At 42.5% G+C, this 23463-nt stretch overlaps 1 protein-coding gene across 1 annotated transcript; it reads left to right on the forward strand.

The window, feature by feature from the left end:
* The first annotated feature begins 80 nt into the window (after positions 1-80).
* On the forward strand, positions 81-22569 carry KCTD9 (potassium channel tetramerization domain containing 9). The gene is made up of 12 exons (XM_035138792.2): positions 81-219; positions 3525-3646; positions 5792-5835; positions 5933-6029; positions 6575-6633; positions 8319-8447; positions 12430-12497; positions 12954-13049; positions 14233-14382; positions 15204-15309; positions 16167-16300; positions 17286-22569. Exons 1-12 carry the CDS (start codon positions 172-174, stop codon positions 17400-17402), a joined length of 1170 nt encoding a protein of 389 aa, XP_034994683.1. The 5' UTR covers positions 81-171; the 3' UTR covers positions 17403-22569.
* The last annotated feature ends 894 nt before the right edge of the window (positions 22570-23463 follow it).

Below are 23463 nucleotides of genomic sequence, written 5' to 3' on the forward strand. Positions count from 1 at the left end.
CCCATTGGATGAAAGAAGGGGAAGACAGGAAAAAAAAGTAAGAATGAGTGCCGTGGATTGGTGGGTGGGCGTGCCAGTTGGAGAACTCTTGCTTCCGGGTTTGTCGCTAGGCTGGCAAGAAGTCCCAGGCGCAGTTTCAGGCGCCTCAGTCCCTCTGGGGTGGGGGAGGCGATGAAGAGAGTCACCCTGTTTGTTAATGGCAGCCCCAGGAATGGAAAGGTAAGTGAGGGTGTTTTATTTTCACTTTGGTGGAAAGTGGGTTTGGTGAGAAGGGGCTTGAATAATGAGGAGATTTACTTTAATTTTCATCATCCCAATCATGATACAAAGCAGTGCAAGAGGCACATAAAGCGACAGAGCCAAGTCTCTGCTCCCAAGCAGCTTACAATCGAAAACAGGCAGTGTTTATATTCAATAAAATCAATCACCCAAGATTGATCAGCTTGGAAAACTGGTAACAACTCTGTTTGACCCAAATATTTAAAATGAGTATTTGTGTAAGCAAGGCACATGTGTTTTAGAATGTAATTTTTTTATAGCGTATATTTTTAAAACTGGATCTTATTTTGAAAAGAATTAGGCTAACTTGTTCTTAACATCTGATTTTATTGGTAAAAATAAAAATATATAATATACACATACATATATAATATGCACATACACAAATTTATGTAAATTGGTTAGATAATTTTATTATTTATACAAATAAAATAAATGCAATAAATATATGTGGGGGAGACAAAGGAAAGTGGGTGGGTAGGAAGTAGTTAATGATTACTATGGAAAAACAAGGTGTCAGAACGGATTAGACTTTGCTGGGTTGTGGAAAGAGAACAAAAATGTTACCAGGTGAAAGTGCCTAGGGAAGCTGTTGGATGTGAGACTAATAAAAGCCCTGCTGGATCAGACCAAAGGCCTGTTTAGTCCAGCATCCTGTTTTGCACAGTAGCCATACAGATGCCTGTGGGCACCAGCGTAGCAACCCCCACCAGCACCTGGGGCTGAGAGATCACCCAAAGTTGCTGAGCTTCTTTTGGGAGATAGCCCTGCAGCCAACCACTCCCATGTTGCCAGGTGCACCCTCTCAGTCTCTGCCTCCAAAGGCTTGCACAGCTGTTTGTTGCAGCAGCCCTGGCTACAAGCACCTCTCTTTGGGGGCAGCTCAGAGACCAGGGATGGCAGCAGCAGCTGACCAGAGGACTCTCAAGGAGAGGAGGCTAAGGAAACACTCCGCAAAGGGGGGGGGGTTCAAAAATGGATGAGAGGCTGCCAGCTCTGCGGGCAAGGGGTGCTACAGAAAGAACTTAGTTTTGAGCCGTGGACTCAAAAAGGTTGAAAACGTCTGCCCTAAAGCAAAAAGGTTTCACCTGGTACCTAAGAGTGAGTCAGAACTTAACAACAGCTTAATATATAATATAATAAATTATTATTTAGACCCCACCTATCTGGCAGAGTTTCCCCAGCCACTCTGGGCGGCTCCCAACAGAATATTAAAAACACGATAAAACATCAAACATTAAAAACTTCGCTAAACAGGTAGTGATTCTGGGTGGAGGGCAGGGATTTCTACATTGCCCCCAAGTATGGTGATGGGTTGCAAGTTGTGTCAAGGTTGAGTAGCTTATTGCCCATCATCATTAAAAATAATAACACTAATAGTATTTTCCCCTCCAACATAGCATCCTTTCAGTAATTACCGCCATCCTTTCTGAACTGGATGTATGCAAACAGCTGAATTTTCCAGTTTTCTTTTTTTGATGTTCGTAAATTTCACTTGGAGGTTTGTTTGTCTCTGAGACCTGTTCTTTTTTAAAAATCCTTGATAACTGTACATGACAATTGGTTCTGAAGACATAGCTGTTAGCTGTAAACATAGCCGTTAAAAGCTCTAGGTGGCTTTGGAATTTAGTGAAACATAGATAAATATGGCATTCCAAAAATGGTTTAATTTATTGCCTTTGGAAATACTGAGCAAGTTTAGAGATGGACCAGATGAGTCATACAGGGAGGAAAATTGTTATTTGAAGTAGCTGTCTGTGAAACTAGTAAATTAGGGAAGTGATAAAGCGGGATATCAAATCCAAATTACTACTACTACTACTACTACTCTTCTTCTTCTTCTTGGTTTGTAAGGGGAGAGCTAAACCACAAGTCCCAGTTAAGATGGCATGCTCAGCCAAACCTTGACTTAGCTCAGCATGGCATGGCAGTAGAAAGGACCAGGGAGGAGCAAAGCAGCTGTGAACTTTTCTCTGAGCCCACTTGCTTGCATGGTCTGGCAAAGGTATAGTTTGACTGACCATGTCCTGTGAATCAGATCAGTCAGTTTTGAAGTTGTAACTTTTTTTGCAGGCAACTCTACCCAAGAAATCCTGTCAACCTAGCAGTTAGAAAGCACGTCAAAGTGCAAGTAGATAAATAGGTACTGCTCTGGCGGGAAGGTAAACGGCGTTTCCATGCACTGTTCTGGTTCACTTAGTCATGCTGGCCACATGACCCGGAAGTTGTACACCAGCTCCCTCAGCCTATAGAGCAATATGAGTGCCACAACCCCAGAGTCATCCACGACTGGACCTCACGGTCAGGGGTCTCTTTATCTTATACCCAAGAAAACCACGTGCATAAAACTCTTGCTCTCTTAGTAAGCTAAGATTAGTATGCAGTGCCTTCATTCTTTTTGTTTAATGTTTTTAATACTGTATAAGGAAGTGTACACTATTGAATTGTATCTGGAAACATTTACAACTGTCGTCCTAAAAAAAGCTCAGGGTGTCCTGGCTTTTACTTTTTGAAATATATCAGTACTATAATACAAAGTGGACTTTGTTTTGTTGTTTTGTCTTAAGCAGTGCAGAAAGTTTGTCTATTGAGCAGAGGCTCAGGTGACTTTTGACATGTTAAAACCTGCAATGGCATACACACTGTTTTGTTGACTAAACTGAAGACAACCATGGAAAACTGGTCTATTTTAGGGTTTGGGGTGGGAAAGTTTAAAAAGCTTTTTAATTCAAAATTTTCCAGAAAAAGCCACTTTGCTGGCTTTCATTTACAGTACTGGCAGTCATACAACCCCAGAGGGACAGAGTAGAAATAGCAACATTAAGCATAAATTTAGCAGGTGCTCTTCCTGTTGCTGTTTCTGCTCATAATCAACAACAGGCAACCAGGCTCTGATTAGGAACAAGTATGGGAACCATAAATAATAAACTCTGTGTGTTTGGGGCAAAGCATATTTCCCCCCCCTTTCATTCACCGGAACCCCATGCACCTGTAGCTTGTGTTTTGTGAAGCTGCTGACTTTTGAAGATCATGTTTGAGTTATGAAACTCTGCTTTAGCTGAATGAAAACACATGACAGCTGCATTTGAATGTGCCATAATTCAAATGGTGGTGAGGTTTCTGGCATTTCCCCATCTATGTCTGCTACTCAGGTTGGACAGGGGATTTAGGTTCATTAAACAAAAGTGGGAGCCCTAAAACATTGACCACTATTGGGCTAAAATACTCACCTTCTCTTTTTATAGGTTGTGGCGGTTTATGGGACACTGTCTGATTTGCTGTCTGTAGCCAGTAATAAGCTTGGAATAAAAGCAACCAGCGTGTACAATGGGAGAGGTGGGCTCATTGATGACATTGCTTTGATAAGGTAAGTTGGGCCTGAATTTAATGTTCATATGATTGGAACTTTCCTGCAGAAACTAATAGGAACCAACACTGTCTACTAGGATACAGTGACCTCATTGCACTGGAATGTGCCATTGCTTTCTGGCCTTCCAAAAGTGGGGTAGCTGCTCATGAGGACCAGTTCAAAACTGCTGGCCAAACTACACCTTGGTTTGGTGGAGCATGTTGTGGACTCCCTCGTTTTCCCTCCTCCATTTCCTGGTTTGGAGGAACCAGAGTTTGTCCTAAAGAGCACAATCTGCCTGTAGACCAGAATTAAAAATCCGTTTTAAAACAGTTTTCAGTTCTAGTTGGCTGGTGAGCCAGGGTTTGTAGTAATCATAGTTTGCCTGATTCAGAGATTATTGTGGACTCTGATTCAGCGTTCGAAATCACCAGACACTAAGTGCATTTTGCAACTGGATGGCACCTCCACAAGTGTCTTTTGCTGCCCCATTACCTTGCGCTCCAGGTGTTTCACCCAGCAGCAAACTCTCTCTATATATATATAATTATTAATATTTGCTGTCAGACAAATCACCTGGTATGTGGAGTAGTGTGGCAGCAAAAAAAAAAAAGGCACACAGACATTTTTTGGCTCCCAAAACCCAGGAGCCACATGGCTCCTTGCTTTCTAACAGTGCTCTGATATAATTATTCCCTCAAATAGTTATTGTTATGTATCAGTCTGATGCCTTCAGAGGCTGGAATTAATTTGTTCGGAAATATACCTCAAACAAATTCTCATTGAGATTTTCTTGCAAAAGTCTGGATCTAACTTGAACTTTCTCCAGTGCCCCCAATTGTGCATTTATTGGTGACTGGATCCAAAGGAGGTGTACAAGTATTGGATTGCAAAATTGAACTCTTAACTGTTTACTGAGAGTTAACTTTTAGAAAATACATTCTGCTGTATTCAGAATACATTCAAGTCTCCAGGGCCAGATGAACTACATCCAAGAGTATTAAAAGAACTGGCAGAGGTGATTTCAGAACCACTGGCAATAATCTTTGAAAATTCCTGGAGAACAGGCGAAGTTCCAGCAGACTGGAGGAGGGCAAATGTTGTCCCTATCTTAAACATTAGGAAGAACTTCCTGACAGTAAGAGCTGTTCGACAGTGGAATTTGCTGCCAAGAAGTGTGGTGGAGTCTCCTTCTTTGGAGGTCTTTAAGCAGAGGCTTGACAGCCATATGTCAAGAATGCTTTGATGGTGTTTCCTGCTCGGCAGGGGGTTGGACTGGATGGCCCTTGTGGTCTCTTCCAACTCTATGATTCTATGATCAGTTTTTGAAGACAATTGAAACAACTGTTCCATATTTGGCATTAACAAAATATTACTCTGCTCATAGAGTAATTGTGGCTTGTATTGCACCAGTGACTATGACATGACTGGGTGTGCCCAAATAACTTTTCCTGTGAGCCCAGAAAGCCTGCCTTGTTTGTGGGAATTAGTTACTTCAGACGCACATGCAAAGGAGTGGGAAGAGCTGAACATACTTGAGGCCCAATTTACCTCATCCCACGACCTGATCCCACAATCAGCGCTGGATGCTAGGTTTCTAAGTGAGGGTCTACACATTCAGAAAAGCTTAGGACAATGCCAGAATGCAGGTAGGAAATAGCATGCCCAAATGCTCCCCTGCATCCCTGGTAGGTTAGCTCATGTGCACAGTGAGTTTTTGATGGAACGCATTCAGACATGCAGTCCTCTGCCTGCATTCTGTAGTAACACAGACTTAGAAGGGCCACATTATTTATTTATTTATTTATTCATTCATTCATTTCATAAAATTTATATACCATTTGATCGTAGAAAACCTCAAAGCAGTTTACAAAAAAAAGATAAAACCATAAAATTATCTCTAAAATATTTACAACTGTACTTTAAAAGCATGCATAATTTAAAACATGCTGGTGATTGTTTTCCACCCTCAGTTATTTACTGCATCTCTGGCACCCAGGCAATTATCCTGGAACAGTTCCTTAGCTTTTAATGCCTTTTAGTTTAAATTTAAAACCTTGGAGATTGAAGTTATGCTGCTGGTCACTATTGTCCTAAACCGAGTTATATACCGTCTACTTGCACATGGAAACATTTGGCTCTCTTTCTCTCTTCCCACTTTAGGGATGATGATGTCCTCTTTGTATGTGAAGGGGAACCGTTCATTGGTAAGAATCCAGAATTTTGCTCTGTTGCTTTTTGTCTTGTGAAATGGACACGTTCACGGCGGCACTAAAAATGTTCATGTACATTCCATGCTTACAGATCCCCAGAATGATGTAAACCCTCCTGAAGCATTAAGTGGCTCTCACTCAGACTGGATAACTCTCAACGTTGGTGGGCGGTACTTCACAACTACCCGGTAAGAGCCTGTCACTTTGTTGCCACAAAGTTATTTATATTTGCAAAACGCTGCAACAAACTCAATGAGTCAGCAGACAGAATCATTACCAACATTGCAGAAAATTACTCCATCCCACTAAGACACAGGCTCCAAATTCTAGGCAGTACCTCTCAGCTCCAACCCACAACAGTCGAATGCCCTTTTAAAGTAAATAAATTGTGCTTGTTGGTTTTCTAAATGATGGTTTTGCTATTGGAGCAAAGGGAAGGAACGGCATAAGAAAAATAGGAAGGCCATTGGTCCATCTACCTCACAGTTGTCTACAAGGGCTGGCAATGGCTCTCCAGGGCTTCAGCCCTCCCTGGGGATGCGGGGAATGGAATCTGGGGCACATGACATGCAAAGTAGATGCTCATCCTCTTGCATAAGGTTTGTGGTTAAAAGTACCAAACACAGAGGGAAATATCTGCAAAACAAAACAAAAACCCATGCAAAACCTGAACATCATTCTAAAAATCAAAGCCTTGAACTTAGTTGTTAATACTTCTGCTTTCCCCCCCTAGGACTACGTTAGTTAGTAAAGAACCTGATAGCATGCTGGCTCGCATGTTTAAAGATAAAGGTCAGTATGGACTAAAATTATTCTAAGTCAATCCCCCATTTTTTACGTTTTGTTATGGGAGCATCTGTCAAAGCGGACAAATAGTTTATCAAAAGGTGCATTGCATAGCGTCATTGGCAGATGCACCATTGTATGACAAGTTGGTTGTTTCCGCAAACAAATAAGTTTTTTGTCTTGTTGGATTATTGTTCATGTTGTGTGATTCTCTATTTTTGCTTCTTCCCTGTATGAGCGAGAAGAAGAACCTAGGAAGCCAGATTCAAGTCTGGCTTCCTCTTACAAATGAACTTGAATTTTCAAGATGCCTAATTAATCAGTCTTCCAATACAGAGGAATAATCAGGATTGCAATCTTTATTATGCTTTAAATCACTGGCTTGAATTCAGGTTGGCAAGACAAAGGTTGATTTCCCCCCTTGAGTCATTGTGACATCAATTGATGGGCAGTCCCACTTGTTCAAAAATGGCTCACAGGGGCTGTGGAAGCTCAGGATCCGTACCACCAGGTGGATCCTGTTTCACTCCCTTGTACTATAGGAAAGCTCACAGCAGTATTTGAAGTTAGCCCAGGCGCCAGGCAGAGGCCATTCTTGGTAGTGGCGCCCTCCCTGTGGAACACCCTCCCTTCAGATGTCAAGGAGATAAACAGCTATCTGACTTAGAAGACATCTGAAGGCAGTCCTCTTTAGGAAAGTTTTTAAGGACTGATGTTTTTATTATGATTTTAGATATGTTGTAAGCTGCCCAGAATGACTGGGGAAACCCAGCCAGATGGGCAGGGAAATTATTATTATTATTATTATTATTATTATTATTATTTGCAACTGGTGCAGGTCCAATTGTGACCCTGTGGAGATCTCTGGGTGCCAGGTTGGCAACTGGGGAAAGCAGAATATCACTTAGAGAAGTATCTGAAATATTTTCTTTGAAGCTTGAATTAGTTTTATTCTGGATTGTTTTATTTGATGTTTTAGTGTGTTGTAAACCGTGTTGTGATTTGTTCTTTAAAATATAAAGTGATATAGAAATGGAAATAATAATAATAATAATATCACATCGGGCAAGGGGAAATGGTGCCTAGGCATTCCATTGTGGCAACTGTAGCCCAGGTTTAAGGTGTTAGATTACAGCGTTACCTCGGGTTAAGAACTTAATTTGTTCTGTTTTTAACCTGAGGTGCCACTTTAGCTAATGGGGCCTCTTGCTGCTGCCACCGCTGCACCACCGCGCGATTTTTGTTCTCATCCTGAAGCAATGTTCTTAACCCGAGGTACTATTTCTGGGTTAGCAGAGTCTGTAACCTGAAGCATCTGTAACCTGAAGCGTCTGTAACCCGAGGTACCACTGTATATAGCTGAGTTTCTAACACAGGCTCAGAGACTTCTCTGGAACCCCTAGTACAGAATTTGAACTCTAATCTGTATCTCACCAATTCTCTTTTAAGTAGGATGGAACTGTTAGAACAGCCCTTATATTTTGTCTTTGGCTTGCTCTTTTCTTTGTAACATTTTGAGCTGAAACTCTTAAGAGGACTTTTGAAAATTGCTCCCTCTCCCAAGCTGTCTGTTTTTAAATAACCTCCTTGAGCTAGTGCACAACTGGGTTATTACAATAATAAATCTGATTTCTGAAGGCTTTCTCTTTTTGTGCACTGAATTTTTGTGTGATATTTCCTGTTGGAAACAGATGCCTGGGGGAATAAGCGAGATCACCAGGGAGCCTTCCTAGTTGACCGTAGTCCTGAGTACTTTGAACCAATTTTGAACTTTTTGCGTCATGGACAGCTTATTGTAAATGAAGGCATTAATTTACTAGGTATGTATTATTGGGGTACCAGTCATGTTATCATTTTGTTGTTTGCTGCCAAACTCTTGTTCTTAGATGAGCCTAAAGAGGCTGGGGGGATGGTGCTGTCAAATAACTAATTGTTGGTTAGTTTGGTTTTACTTAGCAGGGTGGGGAGAAGGGCATCCTGCAGACTTAAGAGCCAAACCTATATGTGATTCAGAAGATTGATTGTTGAAGTATTAAAACAAAACGGAACAAAAATAAATTGCAGCTGAGAGAGGTGGACTCTAGCTTAGGACAGTGGGACATATCCAGCTAAGATCTACTCAGAGTAGATCCATTGAAATTAGTAGACCAAAGTTAGCAGTGTCTACCTATTGTTAGTGGGTCTACTCTGTGTAGGACTAGCATATCAGAATGCAAACATCCTAGCTCTTAATGGATTGGAACTAGAGAAACTGTAACTAACACAGAATACATTCTCAGTATAGCATGTCAAAACTCCCCTTGGCTCAAGTGGAACAAATACTTTACCCCAAATATATTTGTTGCTGTCAGCTTATTAAAGGCTGGAATAATCGCCGTTTTATTAATCATAAATGTGTGAGATTAATTTGGGGACATTGCATCCTGTGCTCTTAAATTTTATTCACCTCTTTGCATCCCCCATGGAAAAGAACAGTACTTGTTTTGGAAGCATACGCTTCTGGAATTGGATAACCATGGGGCCCTTTTGGTCGGAAATCTAATTCTCCTTTCCTCCGTCCCCAATTACATCCAATATAAGATGTGTACGACCGACAGTTTTATTGGTATGTGCTGCTCATAGGAGAGAGTTTACAACGTTTAAGCAACCTCGTTCTCTTCTCAAGAGAAGAGGTAACATCAATGGGTATGAAGCTGAAACACGCAGTCTGAGTTGCTGCAGTCACAGGACTGGACTTGGCAGCTGTGCACATGTAATAGTCCAGTGCTTTGGCTGCAGAGAGACCTGAGTTCAAATCCTCACCCAGCCATGAAGCTATTCTGTGCCATTATGAGCTCAACAGAAGAAGGGGGGATAGAATTGTGTATGATGATGATGATGTTGATGATGATGATGATAATGATAATGTTGATCTAATCAGGATTTCATCTAATCACAGTTAATGAACCTTTGCAGGATCTTGTGTGCTCTCTCTCTCACTCACACCCACACACCCCTCTGCTGCCCAGATTTAACCCCCTTATAATTCCCCCCCCCAAATAATATTTATTCATTTTATAAAAAAGAAAAAGAAAATACAAAATACAAAAAAGCAACAAAGAAAAACAAAAACAAAATAGGAAAGAAAACCATAACAATAACAACAAACTTTCATTTTACTTAACATTGTAGACTTCCTCGATTCCCTCTTCCCCGTGTCCATTTTTTTAACCCATCTTAAGCAATGTTCATATTATATCTTAAATCATTTTCCATTTATTTAACATTTTCTTCTTCATTTTCTCTCGATGATTCCTAATCTATAAACATCAATTATCCTTTACCTATGACCATCAATTACTTCTAACCTATAATTTATTTCCCAACCATCTATTTTCTATTTCACCCCTTAGCCTAAAATTAATTCCCAAAAATATCCATAAATTCAAACATTGCCTCTTCCATCCTAAAAACATTTAAACACTTAGATCTAATTCAGCCCCCCCCCCTCCCCTGAACTCGGAATCTCCCTGACGGCTCAGCCAGTTCCATAAGTCAAACCAGTTTCAGACCATTTTAATCAATCAGAAAATAACATCCAATATTACTCATCACTCCCACTCCCACTCTGTCACAGCCTAACAACCATGTTTCCTTTCACAATTTTTATTCCTCTTTGGTTCTGACCCCAGTATGGATCCTGTTCTCCTCCTCTCATGGGGAGAACATTAATCCACACGACTGTAGTTCTTCTTTAAAGACCTTTTGAGTCAAGCATGGATCTTGTCCCCCCCTCACTGAGAGAACAATGTTCCATGCCCCTTCCTCTTCTTCTTTAGTGTCTTTTGCATTGTCCAGGACTGATAAATGTTTGTCTTTCTTCCTCTCTGGTAGAATTATTCTTTCTTCGATTTCCACACACTTCTGGTTTATTTTTCCAACCTGTATTGTATTCTGTTGTACTTCACTTCTAAGTTCCCACAACAATTTTAAAAGTTCCTCTTGGAAATCAGAAAAGTCAGGTGTTGTTACGTCTACTGGCATCTTACACACCTCAAATTTCATGGGCACAGCCAGAGTTGCAAAACAGGAAATGGCGCAGTTTATATCTCCAATCTTCAGAAATAAAAATTATGTCCAAGCTGGTTGCACTTTAGCATTTTAAATTCTTCTTCATACCTTTATACTTTTATATACATTTATGAAGAGAGCATTTGGCATTCACAGTCATGTACTTTGTGACCTCTTCACTGCTGACAGTTCACGACCTCAAGAGGTAAACAAATTATGACATCATAATGGCGGCTCGCTGATCCCTCCAGGCTCCCGACTCCAGCGTACAGGGGGACTTTCCCCAGTCCAAAATGAGTCTTTTACAGGGATTTTCCTTAATATCAGCCCTTTTCCCCTTTACCCTGTCTCAGCGGAGAGTTTAAGTACAATCTTTGGGAATTTAAAACTTCCTGTCAATCTTTCCAGCTTTGGGCAAGCTAACTGCTTCTTGCTTCACAAAGTGGGGGAGATTGACTTCCGTTTTTAAATCTCCTCCCGTGGCCAATTCCTTCAGATTTCTAATTTTAAAGCCCCTTTTTCTTTTACTCACAGTATCCAATGTCTTCAAATCTTTAAATTTAGAAAGAATCCATCGCTCCACTAGCTGCTGGCTCGGAGCTACACGCTGCGAAGGTAGCAAATCGACTCACAAAGGCACCCACGTCTCCACTCTGCTCGCTCTTGGGTCCCTTATTAGGGCTTACTGGGGAGCAGAGAAGACGTTTTGGGGTGCAGCAGAGTCCCCACGTCCCCAGAAAGCTCTATCTGGGGCTCTTTTGGGGTCTGTGGCGCTCTTGAAGCTACCCCCTCCCTCACAGCGCCAGGGAATCTCGGAGCTCGAGATTCCCTTGCCGATCAGCAATGGCGGAAGTCCTAACCCCCTTATAATTTCAATTAGTACTGATTATAAGTACTGTAGGGTTTTGGTCGTTTCTTTACCTTTTACTACTTATGACACTTCTTTTAAGAGTAATAGTTAAAATAACAATTTAAAAACACCTGCCCCACAACAATTGTGGTGGGTATGGGTGTTTTTTAAGTTAAAGCTAACCATGGTGTGTTGTTAACCAGTTTTGAAACTGTGTTCAAACCCATATTTCAAGTCCTGCTTATTTGCAACTATAGTTAATTCTCCTAATGGTTAAAATCGGTAGAGATGTCTTCTCACTGCTGCGAGGGTTCCGTTACCGGATGCTGTGCAGCGTGCATGTTAGCAGGAGCCCACGTGCTGATCAAGCGGGGAGTTGCTTGTACTGACATAAGCCAGTTAGAGCCATAAGAAGAATTTGTGCACAATCTTGTGACTGGCTCCTGCAACCCTGCTTAAGGGACCAGGATGCTGAGCATGTCTGAAACTACATGGTATGTCATTTCTGTGAAGCTTTTCACCATTGTTTTTTAGCTGTTTTCAATATACAGTCGTACCTTGGTTGTTGAACGCCTTGGTACTCGTCCGTTTTGGCTCCGGAACGGCACGAACTCAGAAGTGAGTGTTCCGCTTTGCGACCGTTCTTTGGAAGCCGAATGTCCAGCGAGGCTCCCGCAGCTTCCGATTGGTTGCAGGAGCTTCCTGCAGCCAATCAGAAGCCGCACCTTGGTTTCTGAATATTTTGGAAGTCAAACGGACTTCTGGAGCGGATTCCATTCGACTTCCGAGGTACCACTGTATTGCATTCATTGCATTGAGACATATATGTGGAAGATAATTAAGAATAATGATAATTGTAATTTATAGCAAGGATACATTTATGTTCTTTTCTCTTGCGCTAGGAGTCTTAGAAGAAGCCAGGTTTTTTGGGGTTGACTCACTGATTGAACATCTAGAAGCAGCTATTAAGGTAATTACAGTTTTTGCAACCACCTCATTTTCTTGCCCAATAAAAATGTCAGTGATATTGGGTTGAAATTTCTATTCATGTCTACTCAGAAGCAAGCGTTATTAAGGCTGGAACTTAACTGGAGCACATCTCACTGAAAACAACAGAAATTCTGGATAGACACATAGAATTGCACTGTAAGGGTGGCTTCTACCCTTCTACACTCAGATAATTTGCTTATTAGAACAATGTTGAAATAACTATGTATGTTAGATTAATATGGGCATTTTATTATTTTTATTTTTATTTTTATTGCTCTTGGATTACAAAACAGATGTAAAATAAATGTGCTGAATCACAATCCATATGCATCAGAATTTTTCTCCCAGTTCAGGATTTTTCCAAAATCCCAACATCACTGAAAACTTAACTAGTAGTTGAATGTCATCTCTTGCTGCTCTTCTTCTTTCCCTACAGAATTCACAACCAGCTGAAGATCATTCGCCAATCTCCCGAAAGGAATTTGTTAGGTTCCTACTTGCGACTTCAACCAAATCTGAGCTACGCTGTCAGGTATCAAGAACAAAGATTGTTCTTTGTTAGTTAGGGTTATTCTATAGGTGGTTGTAGAACGCCTAAGGCTAAGGTGGGGAATCGGTTTCAGCCTGAGGGCCAAGGCCAGAACTGGCCTATCTTTTGTGGGTCATTTCAGGCCAATGGGCAGAACCCACCCAGCGGTCAAGTTTCAAACTGCTAGGTGGCACAGGAAGCTTTTGATGTGGAGCAGAATTTTAAAAAATGTGTCCCCATGTTTCTATATCTGAGTTGGTATAAGAGCCTGCTGGATGACACATCTAGTCCAGCATCCTGTTCTGGCAGTGGCCAACCAGATACCTCTGGAAAACCCTGAGTGAAATAGCACTCACTCACTTTGGATTCCCAGCAACTGACATTCAGAGGCATATTGCTTTTGACATTGGATCTAGAAGAAAGCCGTCATGAGCAATAGCCATTGATCACCTCCATGAATTTTACATTCTTTTGCTTCACTTTTGGACATTTCATACCAGTAGAAAGACTGGCACAGGTAGGAGTGGCCTGTGCAAGAATCCCTCTGTATGATATGCTAGTTTTTTAATTGAAGGAATTCTTTTGTATTTTTACATGGGGAGCATTACCAATGGTGTTCTGTCATCCACAGCTTAATGTGGTCTGGTCTGCTCTCCAACCACATTCTACTGAATGTGTAAATGAAGGCTGTGACTACGACCTACTGTTCCAGTAACTTAATGAAACAACAACCAAAAAACATCATGATCCAGCCATATCCCACAATGAATTGGAATAATTTGATCTTTTACCAATGGGGAGACTCTGTAGAAAATCCCCCATCTTTCTACAAAGCAGATAATTTGTCTGTTCTCTTGATCAGTATAATGCCAGTACAGTCAACAATTACACAGAGTTGATTAGTTCATGTTCAGTGATGCTCTTTTTTGTTCATGACCATGCAACAGCCAGTATTGTTAACCAGGTAGTTCCAAAATTAAATCCCATCTCATTCCCACACACAGTCTGTGGCTTAAGGCTCTAGACATGTTTCTTAGCTGCATCTACAATGTGGGGGAACCACCACCCTCCCCAACGGGCTTCATTGTAAGGGATTCTTGAGATCATGTAGGCAAAGTTTGTTGAGTGCTCTGAAGTGCTATACAGGCAGCAAGTCTTTCCCCCCTCCCTTCTCCCAATTTTTCAGGGTTTAAATTTCAGCGGGGCAGATCTCTCTCGTTTAGATCTCCGATATATCAACTTCAAGATGGCCAACTTGAGCCGATGCAACCTGGCCCATGCCAACCTGTGCTGTGCAAACCTTGAGCGAGCAGATCTCTCTGGATCAGTTCTAGATGTGAGTGTTGTTTTGAGTGGGGCTAAAAACCAGCATTCTTTTGTCTTTAGAACTACTAAGTGGGTACATTTATGCAGCTGGCCTGATTAATTGAATAAGGTTTCTTTAATAGCATGACAACTTTGCCCTGAGTCCAGGAGGGCAAATGCAGTCCTCCAGTCCTCCCTAGCAAGCCCCTGGGACTCCTGCAGGCCTCACTCCCTTCCCAGCCACACTCCTTGCCCAGTACTTCATCCTATTTGCATGGCAGGAATGTGTCCTTGAGCTCTGATAATGCCTCTTGCTTGCCTGCCTGGAGGATAGGGATGTGTGAGTATGTATAGAAACTAGCCTAAGGATAAAAGCTTCATTAGTTTTCCTGAAACCCTGGAGAGCTGTTGCCAGTCAGTGTAGACCATAATGAGCTAGATGAACCAGTGGTCTCGCTTGGTATAAGGGCAGCTTCCTAATTTCCTAGAATGCCCAGCCTATACATTCTTCAATACCTCTCTCCACCTGGATTCACCTGCAACAAAATACACAAGAGGCAGCCGAGCTGGAACAGAAGTGTCACCGAACCATTTTTTGAAGAGAATTGCAGGGGTTTTTATCCATCCATTAGGACAGGACCAAACGAGCACTTTTGGAATACTAGAGGGTAGATGTTGGAAAGACTTTCGGAAAATAAGAGCACAATAGGCTGCCAATGGGGGCTGTGGAATTTCCATAAGCAAAGGCTGGTCAGGCATGTCTCAAACATAGAATATTCACATCTGGACCAGTTAATACGTTGCACATCTTCTGACTCTGATTCATTTTAGCTCTCCCTCTCTCTCCTTCAGTGTGCCAACCTCCAAGGAGTAAAGATGCTTTGTTCTAACGCAGAAGGAGCATCCCTGAAAGGCTGCAATTTTGAGGACCCCTCTGGCCTTAAAGCAAACCTAGAAGGTAAAAGCAAAAACTAGGTGCCTCTTCGTTTTCATATGACACATGCTGTGGTGACAGGGAAATTCTGAAATAGCTTAGAGGATTACAGGCGTTTCTCCACTTATGTGGGGGTTACATTCAGATGCCCTGCATGCATAAGTAAAATTGTATAATATGGGGAGCATTCTTTAAATGCCCTCTCTGACACTCCCTCTTCAATTCATACATAAATGCTGTATCCAAGAGTATCCACAACTAGAGCTGAAGCTCTGGGGCCGCCAGGAGGCTGGAGGACACATGGGAAAGTGGTTGTGATTGCTGCTGCCTTACCCTGCAAATCAGCTGTTAGGTGGGGAGGCTGAGCAGCGTAAAGAAATCACCACTGTGCCTCTTGTCTCTTTGGGGCTTCCTCCAACCTCACTGACGTTCTCTTTGGGCTCCAGGTAATGTCTCTTCATGAGCCACAAGGACTCTCAGCTCTCCTGCCATTTCAAGGTTGAATTGTATTATTTAAATATTTCCCAGCTCCATGAGTTTATGCAGTCACACATGAGTCATTCGTGTGTAAGAGGGTGGGGAGGGGACACCTGTACTAAAGACAAAATGAGCTCATTCGCTGAACTTAGTCTCCATATTACTCTTGGATAATTCTGAAGATGGATTGCTTCATAAGTATGTTGGTTTGGAATGGGGAGGCATAGACGATGACAATGGGAAAGAGCCTTGTCTGAGACCTTTAACTGCATTTCATTAAGAAACCAGAGCATCAAGCTGCCGAACTAGCATGGTCGTTCTCAATAAGAAGGTCAAGAGCAGGCGGTGAGAATGAAGTCATTCACATTTTTAAACTGAACTTAAAATGTTATTTCCTACTTCAGGTGCTAACTTGAAAGGAGTTGATATGGAAGGTAGTCAGATGACTGGAATAAATCTGAGAGTTGCAACTTTGAAAAATGCAAAGCTAAAGAACTGCAACCTGAGAGGAGCAACTCTTGCAGGAACTGACTTGGAGGTAAGTTACATTTTCAGCTTTTGATCAACAGCTGCACATTTATAGGGTGTCTGTTAACACTTTTCACAAATCTCAGATGACTTTTCATTTATAAGGGTCTTTGGTTCTCAATGCTACTGAATACATTTTTGTATCTTTGCGTGGCTAGCTACCTTTTGGTTCGCTGTTGGCTCCAATAGTAAGGTATCGCCTTGCATTTGTAATAAATTATCAAAAGTGTTTGCCCATGAAGGCGACTCAGAAACTACAACTAATCCAGAATGCGGCAGCTAGACTGGTGACTGGGAGCGGTCGACAGGACCATATAACACCGCTCCTGAAAAGCCTTTAAGTAGCCTCAGCCCTGCATACCTGAAGGAGCATCTCCACCCCCATCATTCAACCTAGACACTCAGGTCCATCTCTGAGGGCCTTCTGGCAGTTCCCTCCCTGTGAGAAGTGAGGTTACAGGGAACCAGGCAGAGTGCCTTCTCAGTAGTGGCGCCCGCCCTGTGGAACGCCCTCCCAGCAGATGTCAAGGAAATAAAAAACTATCTGACTTTTAGAAGACATTTGAAGGCAACCCTGTATAGGGAAGTTTTTAAATGTTTAATTTTTAAAATGTTTTTATATATGTTGAAAGCCACCCAGAGTCGCTGGGGCAACTCAGTCAGATAGGTGGGGTGCTATTATTATTATTATTATTATATTTTATTTTATTATATAAAAACACAATTGACAACTAAATGGAGTGTCCTCTTTAATACCAAAATAAACATTGCACGTAAAAAGCAGCCACAAAACACAAAGAAAATTCACAAGCATAGTAAACGACTGTACAAAATATCCTCTGAGCATCAGGAAGTAAAATACTGTACTGTAAATCAACAAAGGTGTATAAATTCAACCTAACTTAACAAGATGGAAGCTGTTAGCTTTGTGTGTGCGTGTTTTAAACATATAAAAAGAGGAGACTTTAGTTACCAACATCTCTTTGCCATTTCAGAATTGTGACCTGTCGGGCTGTGATCTGCAAGAAGCCAACCTGAGAGGGTCAAACGTGAAAGGGGCCATCTTCGAAGAGATGTTGACGCCGCTACACATGTCTCAGAGTGTCAGATAGGCTGTCCAGAAGAATGGGAGCTTCTTGCTGCAGATCACCTTCGTTCCACCTTTTATCCTTAATAACGTGGGAGCAACAATTCTTCCATGGCTTTGAGTGTGAACTGCCTCAGATCACACGCACGTGGGAATGTCCCTTTCATAGGCGTAGAAGTAGCTGTTGAACCAAACCAGGAAAGTTGGTGGGCTTTGGAAGCAGAGATGTTGCTGTTTGCTCTGAATACGTTGGCACTTGTGCACCACCTCACTCACTCCAGAATGCATTTTAAGAGATTTGTTAATTTATTAAAGCACAATATATGCAATTTATATTTATTAAATGTCTAGTACACAGGGAAGACTCCAGGGAAGACCCAGTACACTCCAGGGAAGGTGCAAGTAAACCCCAGACAACCAATGTTGGATTTTCTCTGTAACATTGCTTTATTGATTAACAAACATGACAAGACAGGGACCATGCACTCAATCATACTCATCACTCTACACGGGATTGATCAGACCCAGTAAGAGCCACGGGTGGCAAACGACAGCTGTCAGTGCACACAACTGAGGCAGGAGGGCTTTGCAATTTATACACCTTGTTTGTTCATCTGATGCCTGGCAACTCCTGATGCTTACACAACTCCTTGTTGTTGCCATGTTTTCGGCATCTCTCATCCTTGTCCTTGGCATCATCTCACAACTCTTATCTTATCTGAATGTTTTGTAAAGCTGTGCAGCCCAATACCAAGCCTCCTTCTGCTGTTCCATTCCAGCACACACTGTTTTTGCCAAAACATCAAGATGTTTTCCACATTCCGTTAGTGCTTATACGACACAGTTTATGATCAGTTCACTGACAGTTAAAAGACATTGCATCCATTTTGTGGTGTTCTTCAGCCTTTCAGACCCACGCAAACTATACCATTCGCTACACTTTCAAAGTCATCTATGTAGAACAAGAATGGCTGCTAATTAGTCTCTACATGTAACATAGGCTTCACTCCTGTGAGCTCAGATTAATTTATTCAGTGTTTCAAAATAACGAATGACAGAGGGCCATCTTGCCCCCATCCCTTAACTGGGAGTGGTGGGTGTAGCAAGAACTCCCTTTCATGGTGCAGACTCATCAATCACATTTGGAACCAGCAGCAGGTGAGAGAAGTTGTGTGCTCTGGTCTGAACATCCCCTGCTGCTTATTATAGCACACTTTGAAATTGGATACACTCAGGGTAGAGGCTTTCAGCCCCAGATCCCAGAGGTTTATCCATTAGGAACCTAGGAACCTGTCAATAATATGGCAGATCCATTAGTCCATCTATCTCTGTAATGTCTGCATATGTCATATATGATACAAGGTGTGGGAAAGATGGGTGTGGTTTGGAGAAACCTGCGGTTCAAATTGGGACCATGCTGGGCTGAATTTTGACCACAGGCCCAGCTGCTCCCCAGAGCTTCATACAGGAGATTGAACCTGATACCTTTTGTAGGCAAACCATGTGCTCTGTCACTAGGCTATTACAAATGTAACTGCTTCAAATGTTATGGAAGAAAGATCATTGCATAGTTTGTAAGTTGCAGCTGGCTGGGTGTGTCTTGAAACCTGTAACAGGCCAGTACGGTTGCAGACTTCTGCCACTGTGACGAATGTATCTCATTTCTGTCTGGTCCATTTTACCTCCTTTCCTGTTAGTTTTTTCCATGCCAAATAGAAAGTTGGATGAGGAAGCTAAACTGCCTAATCCAAACTTCTGCTGTTGCTCAGAAGTCTCTTAGCAGGGGGTGATCAGAAATAGTACAGCCTAAAATACCTCTTGCCAAAGATGCTGCAGAAAAGAGGTCCAAGAATTTGGACAGCGAAAAAGCTTTCTCTGGGCAAACAATGGGAAAAAACTACAAGGAAGTCTAATTACACTCCGTACAACAAGTAGAACCTTGGGATCAGAGTTGCTCCCAGTTGCTCTTTCCCTGTTGTCCATTTCCCAGGAACTTTTCAGTGCGTCTACATCAAGAGATAGAAACAACAATAGGAATGCTCCACTGGCGCAACAAGGTTATTTTTTATTTTGTAATGCAGGAATGGTGAGACTCGCAACTTCCATCAGCCCCAGCCTGCATGGCCAGGAGTGATGGGACTTGGGGTCCAGCAAAATCTGGAAGTGAAAGGTTCCTCATCCCTGATTTGATAAAATGTAGGCGCGTAATTAGATTTACAATTATGTGCTGCCCCCAGCAGCAACTGAAGTGAGGCCCGCAGGGTCGCCTTTTCTTCACTATTGCTCCTAGAGGAGGGGTAGTCATTGCACTGCTCTCCAGATCTATTGGACTAAAACTCTCATCATCCCTGACCAATGTCCATGCTGGCTAATGGGACTTGAAATCTGCAACAGCTGGAGGCCAACAGGTTGGCTTCCGATGTGCTGCAGTTACATGTTCTGGCTGTAACCTATGCAACTATCCAGCTCATTTATGAAAGTGGGGAGCTAAGGCATCTTCCTTTGATGGTGACCAAAATAGCTCTGGTTAAACCAGCATGGCAAATTTTGCAGAGCCCTTTCTCCTTCCTCATTGAGCTACATGGGCTGCTGGAAGTTGTGGTCCAAAATACCTGGAGGACAGCAGGTCAGCAGTGTGTCTTGTACCAAGAAGGACATCATGGACTGTAGGCAGCATGAGTACTGAGCAGTTAATCATAGAATCGTAGAGTTGGAAGAGATCACAAGGGCCATCCAGTCAAGCCTCTGCTTAAAGACCTCCAAAGAAGGGAATCCACCACACTCCTTGGCAGCAAATTCCACTGTCAAACAGCTCCTACTGTCAGGAAGATCTTCCTGATGTTTAGGTGGAATCTTCTTTCTTGTAGCTTGAATCCATTGCTCTGTGTCCGCTTCTCTGGAGCAGCAGAAAACAACCTTTCTCCCTCCTCTATATGACATCCTTTTATATATTTGAACATGGCTATCATATCACCCCTTAACCATCTCTTCTCCAGGCTAAACATACCCAGCTCCCTAAGCTGTTCCTCATAAGGCATCGTTTCCAGGCCTTTGACCATTTTCGTTGCCCTCCTCTGGACACGTTCCAGCTTGTCAGTATCCTTCTGGAACTGGGGTGCCCAGAACTGGACACAGTACTCCAGATGAGGTCTGACCAGAGCAGAATACAGTGGTACTATTACTTCCCTTGATCTAGTTGCTATACTCCTATTGATGCAGCCCAGAATTGCATTGGCTTTTTGAGCTGCTACATCACACTGTTTACTCATGTCAAGTTTGTGGTCTACCAAGACTCCTAGATCCTTTTCACATGTATTGCTCTCAAGCCAGGTGTCTCCCATCCTGTATTTGTGCCTTTCATTTTTTTTGCCCAAGTGTAGTACTTTACATTTCTCCCTGTTAAAATTCATCTTGTTTGCTTTGGCCCAGTTCTCTAATCTGTTAAGGTCATTTTGAAGTGTGATCCTGTCCTCTGGGGTATTAGCCACCCCCAATTTGGTGTCATCTGCTGCAAACTTGACCAGGATGCCCTCAAGCCCATCATCCAAGTGGGATGGTGGGATCCAAGACTGGGCCCAAGACAGAACCCTGTGGCACCCCACTAGTCACTGCTCTCCAGGATGAAGAGGAGCCATTGATGAGCACCCTTTCGGTTCGGTCAGTCAGCCAGTTACAAATCCATTGAATGGTAGCATTGTCTAGCCCGCATTTTACTAGCTTCTTTACAAGAATATCATGGGGCACCTTGTCAAAGGCCTTGCTGAAATCAAGATATGCTACATCCACAGCGTTCCCTTCATCTACCAGGCTTGTGACTCTTGTCAAAAAATGAGATCAGATTAGTTCTTCCCACCAACACAACTTTATCCCAATGAGACTTTGTTCCACTCTAATGACAATGCAAAAGCTTTTTCTCTGTATGTCTTTGTGTTTTCTGTACCTACAATTAGTACAGGCACATGTAGAAACTTTCAATACCAAATAAAAGCTGGGTGCCAGCAAAAATGGATACCTCAGATGCTGACTTCTATGCAACTCAAAAGACAGAAATCAAAGGGGTGGGTGCTGCCCAAAGGAGGTAGTGATCAACAACATGCATCTCCCCTCCTCAGTGAGACTAAACAACTGTACAGACTAGTGTTTGTATAATGAAGACGGCACGGTAGGAAGCCAACTTTACACAGGCTCATTCATTCCCTGTGGGAATGCTGCTGTCCACCATATACTCCAAATGCTCACTTATATTCCTATATGCATGCTTCTTCACAAGTGAAAATGTCATATGCTGTTTTCTGACATGGTGACTGTCCCAGTACGAAATAGCATGTCTGCAACACCTGCAATGAATTTCAAGTTAATGTACCCACCCAAGCAAACAGACTCCAGGTGAGCTCTGTTTTTAATGGTTGAACTGGTTTCATAGATGAGGGTTTGAAGTTTCTCTTTAATGTGATAACTTGAAGTTCATGCTGTAAGTGTAATGAAACTTTTGGCCTTCATTTTTGAAATTCATTTCCTGCTGTTCACAAATAAAGTGCAACCACTCTTTTCTGTTTCACACAGTCGCAGTTTCAACTTCAGTAGATTATTTGCTTTTCCTCATTTCCACTCTTACCGGTAACCAGGGAAATTGGGACCTTCAGTCACCTGGCTGAGGTATGATAGGTAGAGTGCAAGTACATTGATGTGGGGTTGAGGTACCATGAAATTCTACTGCAGGAACATGAAGCAATATTCTTCTGTACTGATCTGGATTCTAAATCTAAGAACAGGAGTGGGGAACGCGGGCCTTGCCCAGATGTTGCTATGCATCAGTTCCCATCATCCCTGGCCTTGTTGACGGGCTGATGGGAGTTAGTGCCCATCAACATCTGGAGACACAAAAATGATTGAGAATATTGAAGAACACCATGGGTGATTTCAACCAAGTGCTGGAGCAGAACTACTTCAATGGAAAGTGATGCTTCTTTCAGGGTGCCAAGCCAAGGACTTCCACATGGTCTTTCAGGTCTGAAGAAATCAGTTTAGCTTCTTCCCTCCCACCTTGTGTCTTAACATCTTTGTATCAGACAGTAGTAGTAGTAGTTATTATTATTTATACCCCCACCCATCTGGCTGGGTTTCCCCAGCCACTTTGGGTGGCTTCCAACAGAATATTAAAATATAATAGTATATTAAACATTAAAAGCTTCCCTAAACAGGAACGGGTAGAACGATGGGGGATGGAGATGCTCCTTCAGGTATACTGGGCCTTTTAGGGCTTTAAAGGTCAGCACCAACACTTTGAATTGTGCTCGGAAATGTACTGGGAGCCAATGTAGGTCTTTCAAGACCGGTGTTATGTGATCTCAGCGGCCACTTCCAGTCACCAGTCTAGCTGCCGCATTCTGGTAGTAAGTAAGAAGTAAGACGTTGTGTTGGAGTAGTGGTTCCCAACAGGTGGTCCGGGGACCCCCAGGGGTCCGCGAGCTATGCCAGAGGGGTCCGCAAGATGCTATTAGAATAAAAAAAATATTAAATATATTTCGTATGATAACAGATTTTTTGTTTTGGCTGCTTCCTGCATGAGCAGAGTCTAGCGCAAAACTAGAATTAGATAGAGGCAGTAGTTCTGCTGTATGCCGTTAGGTGGCGCTTTACAAACACTACTGTTTTGCAAAGAGACAGCGTGTGCATTCTACTAACGCTCACCTCCCCAAGATGCTTTGCGCGCTTCGGCTTCATTTGTGCGCTACTGCGCAGGTACCCTGTCTTTTAGGATTAGGAATTAATGGGGGTCCTTGTCACAATAGCGGCTCGATGAGGGGTCCTCGAGAAAATTTTGTTGGGAACCCCTGTGTTGGAGAATTCTATTTTCCTAACCTCTCTGTATAAATTATACTCAGTTTGCTGAAGTCATATTTCTTGAGAAATCACAGCGTGGTTCACCTGCATAGAAAAGACCTCCAGTGCTGCTGGTGAAGCGCATCTGGCCTTGTCAGAGAGAGTGGGCCACACACTGCTGTACGGCTGCACCAATAAAGAATATTCAAAGCTTGCAAGAGTCCTGCCTCTGAATTGGAAAAACGAACAATGCAATGTCATTA

The sequence above is a fragment of the Zootoca vivipara genome, chromosome 15 (genome assembly GCF_963506605.1).
Source record: "Zootoca vivipara chromosome 15, rZooViv1.1, whole genome shotgun sequence".
In the NCBI taxonomy this organism is placed as follows: Eukaryota; Metazoa; Chordata; class Lepidosauria; order Squamata; family Lacertidae; genus Zootoca; species Zootoca vivipara.